The sequence below is a fragment of the Pan paniscus genome, chromosome 4, assembly GCF_029289425.2.
Source record: "Pan paniscus chromosome 4, NHGRI_mPanPan1-v2.0_pri, whole genome shotgun sequence".
In the NCBI taxonomy this organism is placed as follows: Eukaryota; Metazoa; Chordata; class Mammalia; order Primates; family Hominidae; genus Pan; species Pan paniscus.
This window is the reverse complement of record NC_073253.2, coordinates 56,079,173-56,088,200: the sequence shown is the minus strand read 5'-3', so window position 1 is coordinate 56,088,200 and position 9,028 is coordinate 56,079,173. Positions and strand designations below refer to the sequence as shown.

At 48.4% G+C, this 9,028-nt stretch overlaps 1 protein-coding gene across 1 annotated transcript; it reads left to right on the top strand.

Annotated features, from left to right (window-relative positions):
* Positions 1 to 2,082: 2,082 nt before the first annotated feature.
* Positions 2,083 to 8,007, top strand: LOC129397878 (uncharacterized). The gene is made up of 3 exons (XM_055113096.2): positions 2,083 to 2,172; positions 4,416 to 4,905; positions 7,437 to 8,007. Exons 1-3 carry the CDS (start codon positions 2,083 to 2,085, stop codon positions 7,808 to 7,810), a joined length of 954 nt encoding a protein of 317 aa, XP_054969071.1. The 3' UTR covers positions 7,811 to 8,007.
* Positions 8,008 to 9,028: the final 1,021 nt, after the last annotated feature.

The window sequence follows — 9,028 nt, the reverse complement described above, 5'->3', positions numbered from 1 at the left end:
ATATGCAAAATCTTGCCACCCCAGAAAGAGGATACATGGTGAAAGTTGATGGCAAATGGGTATAGAGAAATGTCTATGCCTCTTTAGATTGTTAGATTGAAGTGGATTAAATTTGTGGGAAGTGAGAGAATGGTGACAGCAGGTATAGGCAAGCTTGCAGAAATTTAGCTGTGAAAGGTCTAAGGAGCTGAGGTTAGGAATGGGAGAATGAAGAATTGAATGAGGCTGTTTTTGTTTTTTGAGTGGAAGAGGCACATGCATGGTTAAGAGCCAGATGATAGAATCTACCTGAGAATTTGATTATATAAAAGGCAATAAAGAAGGGATGTTAAATATTTATAACTCATAGAAAAGTGATAAATGATGGGATACATACAAATGATGGTTTTAGATAGAAGAAGAGGCATGTCTTCCACTGCAACAAGAAGGCAGGAGGGCAGCAATGGTTCATTGTGGATTGTTTTGAGTATTTAATATTAGGGAAATATTTAATATTTGGGATTCTCATCAGATAATCACATACTCTCTGTTTCCCATTTTTTGGGAAATTCTTAACTATGATTTAATGAATAATCCTGGATGAGGGTACATGACACTGTTTGGCTGTATCCCCAACCAATTCTCATCTTGAATTTCCACATGTTGTGGAGGGACCTGGTGGGAGTTAATTGAATCATGGCAATAGATCTTTCCTGTGCTGTTCTCATGATAGCTGTTCTCATGAGATCTGATAGTATTGTAAGGGGGAGTTTCTCTGTACAAGCTCTCTCTCTCTCTCACTTTTTATTTTTTGCCTGCTGCCATCCATGTAAGATGTGACTTGTTCCTCCTTGCCTTCTGCCATGACTGTGAGGCCTCCCCAGCCATGTGGAACTGTAAGTTCAATAAAACCTTTTATTTGTAAATTTCCCAGTTTCAAGTATGTCTTTATCAGCAGTGGGAAAACCGACTAATACAGTACAGCAATCCATAAAACACATTTAAGGTATACTTTAATAGAGGTTTTGTTATGGAATTCATACAAGTGTAAGTTTGAGTTAAAAATATTTTAATGAAATCCTGGAGACAGATTTATATTCTAAAGGCTGAGAACCCTTTAAACTAACAGGCAAGTTCATATGCTAAATACCGGAAGGAACTAAACTGTTTCAGAGGTTTGAAGGGAGAGAAGGTGTAACTAGTTATTGTGAATTGGATTGAGCAACCCAAAAGGATGTCAAGCAGTGTGAGTGGCCCACTTGAGTTTTAATCTCAACAATTTCACAATAATATAATTGCTACTTTTGTTTAATGAGAAAAATTTACATGAGGGCCATGGAGGAGGAAATAATTAGTGTAGGGTCGAAGTGAGGAGAGTCCAGACAGGTGTAAAAGAGAAAAAGCAATGGGGCGGAACTGGCCATGAGGAATGAGTAGGATTTTTTCTGGTATATACAAGGTGGGAATGGAAATATCTTGCCAAGTGTACTGGAAAATGGAAGCAGGAAGAAAAAAAGGTCTATTATTTAGTTCTCCTTGTGTCTGTAATAAGCTTAAATTCTTAATTTAGGGGAGCAGAGAAGAGATAATAAAAGTTGCATCAATTTGGAGGAGGGACAAATCACTGAAGGCTGAGATAGTTGAAAAGGCTTCAGAGAAGACAAGTTGGACCTGAAAGGAAGAAAGGCAAAGCCGTCCTAAGTGGAGCTGTGGTGGAAGTGTGGCAGATGAAAAGACATGGTGCCTGGAAGGCCTGGTTTTTGTTCCCAGCTTCTTTTTAGATGCCTCAATTTTTTTTTAAATTAGATTTACATGTTTACACATTTTCTATATTCATCTTATCATCCTGTTTATGTAGGTATTTGTGATTCCTAATCTTACTACAGAGGCTACCATATTTATTTTTCATCTTCAAATTTCCCTAGAGACTTTCTTGCCCTTGGACAGGGAAGTAACCCAGAAATTCTACTCATCCAGAAAATATGTATGGGATGCCTCTTTTACACTCATAGCATTCTATAGGTGTGATAAGTTCTGTGAGCCATCCATATCAGAAATGGTATCGGGTGCTGTGGAATCCAACACCAGGTAGTATGGCTAATCATGGCTCCACAGGAGAGAGTTCAGAGGGAGAGTGAGCACGTGGCTGGCGGGATCGAGGATAGCACCACGAGGGAGCTGGGGCTCTGCAGTGTGCTCAGCCTTTAGAAGATAAATCTGTCTCCAGGATTTCATTAAAATTGTTTCACTCAAACTTACGTTTTTATGAATTCCATAACAAAATTTTTATATGTATACTTTAAATGTGTCTTATAGATGCTGTACCCTCATCCCAGGATCATTCATTGAATCATAGTTAAGAATTTCCCAGAATATGGGAAAGGGCACCCTGGGTTTTTGAGGTTTTCACTGGTTTTCAATTTTGTAAGGATAATTAGAATACTTGTTTTGTTTGTTTTTGGTGTAGTACTAAATTGGTATTTTAAAAATTATATCGTTATAACTTTCTTACTTTTTTGTTGTTAAAATGTCCTTGTTTTATGAAGTAATGATGGTCAGTCAAGAGGTTTTTGAAATTTGTTTTCTCATTTTTAATGTCTATGCTCACCAGAAATTGTCTTTCACTTCATTTGAACTGAAAAGAGCCAGGCACATTCCTCAGCCCCGGGCTCAAAACAAACAAGCCCAGTACAAACACATCCCATCCTCCCATCCCACCACATATCACCATATATCTCTTAAACTTCCCCCGGGCTCAAAACAAACAAGCCCAGTACAAACACCACCAGGAAAGTCTCCGATAAGGGGACAGATGAGGGGACAGCCGTTCAAAGTTTTACTGAAAGAGCGGGAACCAAAAGAATTCCTTTGTTCCCCTGTAACTTTCAGGCTATAAAAAAGCAAACACTCGCATTGTTCGGGGCCCTCTTGTATGCGGTGGAATGGAGGGACCAGGTTCGAACTTGTAGTAAAGATCCTTGCTGCTTGGCTTTGACTCTGGACTCTGGTGGTCTTCTTTGGAGAACAAACGGTCTGGGCATAACATCGGGGGGCCCGTCCGGGATTCCCCAAGCCCACCAGACCCCTGGTCAACGGATCTGCTAGGATCGATCTACTGATAGGTGAGCTGGCTCGTCTCCGTTTGTCTGTCTGTGTCTGTTCTGAATCCGAATCTGTGACTCGCGAGGTCTGAAACTGGAGCTGGCACAGTCCTGGCGGACGCGCTATAGGACAGCCAGCGGAGACCGGTGGGAGACGTCCCCTGGCTCTCATCTGATCTATATTGCGATCTGAGCTGCCCCGGTTTGGCGGGCAGCAGCCATATCTGAGCTGCCCGGTTGATCGGGCAGCATCTGTCTCTGATCTGAGCTGCCCCGGTTTGGTGGGCAGCAGCCGTATCTGAGCTGCCCGGTTGGGCGGGCAGCAGCTGTCTCTGATCTAAGCTGCCCCGGTTTGGCGGGCAGCAGCCGTATCTGAGCTGCCCGGTTGGGTGGGCAGCAGCTGTCTCTGATCTGAGCTGCCCCGGTTTGGTGGGCAGCAGCTGTCTCTGATCTGAGCTGCCCCGGTTTGGCGGGCAGCAGCCGTATCTGAGCTGCCCGGTTGATCGGGCAGCATCTGTCTCTGATCTGAGCTGCCCCGGTTTGGTGGGCAGCAGCTGTCTCTGATCTGAGCTGCCCCGGTTTGGTGGGCAGCAGCCGTATCTGAGCTGCCCGGTTGGGCGGGCAGCAGCTGTCTCTGATCTAAGCTGCCCCGGTTTGGCGGGCAGCAGCCGTATCTGAGCTGCCCGGTTGATCGGGCAGCATCTGTCTCTGATCTGAGCTGCCCCGGTTTGGCGGGCAGCAGCTGCCTCTGACCAGGGCTGCCAAAGTGCGCCTGCAATTAAATATCATTAATAAGTCAGATCAGATTTCTTTTACAGGGATTCAAACCCACATTCCTTTACAGGAAGAGACTACAAATTATTACAGGATGGGTAATACCCAGAGCACTCCTCTATCTCTCCTTACGAGTAATTTCAAAGAAGTTAGAGCAAGGGACCATGATCTTGGTATAGAAATCAGGAAAGGAAAGCTAATTACTCTGTGTCGCTCCGAATGGCCTGCCTTTGATGTGGGGTGGCCGCCCGAAGGGACCTTCCAACTTGCTGTCATCACTAGGGTAAAGTCCAAGATTTTCCTACCTGGGCGTGCGGGCCACTTAGATCAAATCCCATATATCCTCATATGGCAGGACCTTGTTGAGAACCCGCCTCCTTGGCTGTCCCCTTTCCAATTGGCCTCTGAACCCTGTAAGGCACTGGTTGCTCGACGACTAAAATCCAAGCAACCAACTGCCCCCCCCATCCTGTTCTACCTGACAGCGGGGACCCACTGTTCACAGAACCCCCTCCGCACCCCTCCGGGCCCCAGGCCCCAGCCCCCCTGGCTGAGCTGCAGGAGGGAGCAGGTGGACAGGAGGCGGCCGGCACACACGGGCCCGCTGGAAGGGAAAGTAACTTTGAAGGGCCGGTGGGGAGGACGCGAGGGCGCACTTCGCGGACTAGCCCCCCTCAGCCGCCTGACTCCACGGTGGCTTTACCCCTTCGGGAAATAGGACCCCCAGATGACACAGGAATCCCCAGGCTCCAGTACTGGCCATTCTCCACCAGTGATCTGTATAACTGGAAAACTCAGAGTGCTCGGTTTTCAGACAACCCCAAAGATTTACTGGCTTTACTAGATAGTGTCATGTTCACCCACCAGCCCACTTGGGATGATTGTCAGCAGCTCCTCCGAATTTTGTTCACCACGGAAGAGCGAGAGAGAATACAGATAGAAGCTAGAAAGCTGGTCCCGGGGGACGACGGTCAACCGACTGCCAACCCCGACCTCATAAACGCAACCTTTCCTCTGACCAGGCCGGCGTGGGACTACAACACGGCAGAAGGTAGGGGACGGCTACACCTTTATCGCCAGACTCTAATGGCAGGTCTCCGGGCAGCTGCTCGCAAGCCCACTAATTTGGCTAAAGTATATTCTATTCTGCAGGGAAAGACAGAGAGCCCAGCTACCTACTTAGAAAGATTAATGGAAGCTTTTAGACAGTATACTCCCATAGATCCAGAGGCTCCAGGAAGTCAGGCAGCTGTTGTAATGTCTTTCGTAAATCAGGCAGCCCCAGATATTAAGAGAAAACTCCAGAAATTAGAAGACTTGGAGGGAAAGCGGATTCAGGACCTCCTTCAGATAGCCCAGCGGGTTTACAATAACAGAGATACTCCAGAGGAAAAGCAATTTAAGGCCACTAAAAAAAAATGACCAAGGTCCTGGCAGCAGTGGTACAGAAAGAGCATCTACAGCCAGAGGTAACATATCTAGGGTACCTGCTTAAGGGAGGGCAGCGCTGGCTAACAGACGCCCGGAAACAAACTGTTCTGCAGATCCCCAGGCCACAATCCACCCGACAAGTGAGAGAATTCCTGGGGTCGGCGGGATTTTGCAGACTATGGATACCTGGGTTCGCAGAACTGGCTAAACCCTTGTATCAGGCAACACGGGGGCAACAGCCATTTAATTGGACAGACGAAGCCGAGTTGGCCTTCCAACAGATTAAAACCGCCCTACTCTCCGCGCCTGCACTAGGACTACCTGATGTTACCAAGCCCTTCCACTTATACGTGGATGGGAATAAGGGTGTCGCCAAGGCGGTAATAACTCAGAACTTAGGCCCCTGGCGGAGGCCAGTTGCCTACCTGTCAAAGAAGTTAGACCCAGTAGCTGCCGGGTGGCCCCCTTGTCTCCGAATGATTGCGGCCACGGCTCTGATGGTGCAAGATGCTCATAAACTTGTCATGGGCCAAGAATTGCGGGTCGTTACTCCACATGCCATCGAAGGTGTACTCAAACAGCCACCTAATCGATGGATGAGTAACGCCCGGCTCACCCACTACAAAGGACTACTACTAAATCCTCTCAGGATAATTTTCCTGCCCCCAACGACCTTAAACCCTGCCTTGCTGCTGCCCAACCCGGACCTGGATGCCCCACTCCATGACTGCACCAAGATACTAGCTCAGGTGCACGGAGTTCGAGAAGACCTGCAGGACCGCCCACTTCCTGACGCCGACCTCGTCTGGTTCACTGATGGGAGCAGCTTCATGCATCAAGGCCAGAGGTACGCTGGGGCGGCAGTAACTTCAGAGACTGAGGTAATCTGGGCGGAACCCCTGCCCCCGGGGACATCGGCCCAGAAGGCCGAACTGATAGCGCTCACCCAAGCTCTTACCTTAGGGGCGGGGAAAAAGCTGACAGTATATACAGACAGCCGATATGCTTTTGCAATGGCGCATATACATGGGGCCATTTACAGGGAGCGAGGGTTACTGACGGCTAAAGGAAAAGAGATAAAAAACAAGCAAGAGATCCTAGCCCTGCTAACAGCCCTATGGAGGCCAGAAAAATTAGCCATTGTACATTGCCCAGGGCATCAGAAACTAACTACTCCAGCTGCTCAAGGCAACTTTCTGGCAGACCAAACTGCAAGAAATGTGGCGAAGGCTCCCAGCCAACTCCTTGCACTCCAGCTCCCTGACCCGGGCCCCCGGGACTTGCCATATTTCCCTGAATATTCAGAACAAGATCTCCAGTGGATTGACAAACTTCCCCTGAAACAAATCCAGAATGGGTGGTGGACTGATACTAATGACCAAACCATCCTACCAGAAAAATTAGGACAACAGGTGTTAGAACACATCCACCGAACCACCCACCTGGGGGCCCGGCGGATGATAGACCTGATCAGACGCTCCAAGCTCAAAATCAGACATATAGCTGAGACGGCAAGCAGTATCGTGACAAGTTGCAAAGTCTGCCAGCTTAACAACGCATACCCCCAATCTCAAGCTGCAGCAGGAACAAGGCTCAGGGGAACCAGGCCCGGTATCTACTGGGAAGTAGATTTTACTGAAATAAAGCCAGGAAAGTACGGGTACCGGTACTTACTTGTCTTTGTAGATACTTTTTCAGGGTGGACTGAAGCATTCCCAACCAAAAGAGAAACTGCTCAGGTCGTAGCAAAGAAAATTCTGGAAGATATCCTTCCCAGGTATGGCTTCCCCATCCAGATAGGGTCAGATAATGGGCCCGCTTTCGTCGCTAAGGTAAGTCAGGACTTGGCTTCCATCCTTGGGGCAAATTGGAAACTACATTGCACTTACAGGCCCCAGAGTTCAGGACAGGTAGAAAGGATGAATCGGACCTTAAAAGAGACCTTAACTAAATTGACTATAGAGAGTGGCGCTAATTGGGTAGTCCTTCTCCCCTATGCTCTGTTCCGGGCCTGTAATACCCCTTACAAACTGGGCCTCACCCCTTACGAAATCATGTATGGCAGACCTCCACCCCTGGTTCCTAGCTTAAAAGATGACCTGCTTAAGTCTGAAACAGAAAATGTCTCTGAATTCTTATTTTCCTTACAAGCCTTACAGAAAATTCACCAAGAAATCTGGCCCAAGCTGAAAGAGCTATATGAGACCAGTCCCCCACCGACACCCAATCCGTACCAGCCGGGAGACTGGGTCCTGGTTAAGCGACACCGACAAGAGACCCTAGAGCCCAGGTGGAAAGGACCACTCCAAGTACTCCTGACCACACCCACCGCCCTGAAGGTAGAAGGCATTGCGTCGTGGATCCACTACAACCACGTCAAGCCAGTGGACCCAACCTCCGACCTTCTGGGGCCAATCACGGCGGCGGCTGAAGCACCGGACACGTGGACTGTGGACAGAGCTAAGAACAACCCCTTAAAACTCACCCTGCGCCGGCAGCATAGCTCACTGCAAACATGCAGTTAGGTAGTCTAACTCTAACATTGGTCGCCCTAGTGGCCGCTGGGGAAAACATAAAGCCAGCTCCTAATCCCTTTGTCTAGAGATTCTGGCTTTATGAAAACCAAACCCACCCTGGGCAACCTCATAAGCCCGGGAAACTAGTGGCCAGTGCAGATTGCCCCTCCTCAGGGTGCAATAGCCCAATTTTACTACCTTTCATATACATGGATCAGACTGAATACAATTATAAGCACTATTAGTGGCACCAAAGTGCCGGCTGCCCTTATAACTATTGTAACATCCATAAATACCAATGGTGGGGTGGAGAAGAACAGATAGATCCCAGATGGCCCTTCTGGAACTCCCGCTGGACCACGCCTCAACACGGGGCTGTATACTACTCCTCCGCCTCCCAGTCACCTCTATCTGTGGTGGGGTCTAGTGCAGGTACGGCCCCTGGTCCATGGAAATATCCAGCGACAAGAAAACCGCTAGAACTTGCCAACCTTACAGGACTTCACAGCCTGTCTGGCTGCTTTCTATGTGCCACTCTAGGGCGTCCACCGCTAACCGCTGTCCCCCTGCCATGGGGATCATCCACCTCTGCCCAAGCTAACAACCACCAAAACCTCTCATATGCCCCTATCCCTAACGTGCCACTATACCTAAACCCCAGTCAAGAGAAGTTTCCCTACTGTTTCTCAGGAACTAATTCCAGCCTCTGCAACATCACTGCAACACCCCCTAACATCACCTTAAGGGCTCCGTCAGGCATATTCTTCTGGTGTAATAGAACATTATCTAAAAACCTATCAAGCCCCTCTGTTACCAACCTACTGTGTCTTCCTGTCACATTAGTTCCCCGGTTAACTCTGCTTACTGCCGGCGAGTTCCTAGGGTATACCGGTAACTGGACTAGTGCTGTTATTCACCCAGACCCTAGACCGAGACCTGCACGAGCCATATTTCTCCCCCTCATTGCAGGAATCTCCCTCACCGCATCCTTCATGGCGGCCGGACTGGCTGGGGGAGCCCTAGGTCACACCTTATAGAAAGTAACAAGCTGTACCAACAATTTGCCGTTGCTATGGAGGAGTCAGCTGAGTCCCTTGCCTCCCTCCAGCGGCAGCTCACGTCCCTAGCACAGGTAACCTTGCAGAACCGGAGGGCCTTAGACCTACTCATTGCTGAAAAAGGGGGAACGTGTATGTTTCTAAAGGAAGACTGTTGTTTCTACATAAA

Excerpts from the sequence above, each read along its gene's own strand:
- LOC129397878 (XM_055113096.2), top strand. The coding sequence starts at position 2,083 with ATGGCTCCACAGGAGAGAGTTCAGAGGGAGAGTGAGCACGTGGCTGGC. Across the intron at positions 2,173-4,415 it reads GGGAGCTGGGGCTCTGCAGT|GAGGGAGCAGGTGGACAGGA; the intron begins GTGCTCAGCCTT and ends GCTGAGCTGCAG. Across the intron at positions 4,906-7,436 it reads GGACTACAACACGGCAGAAG|CCTTACAGAAAATTCACCAA; the intron begins GTAGGGGACGGC and ends TTTCCTTACAAG.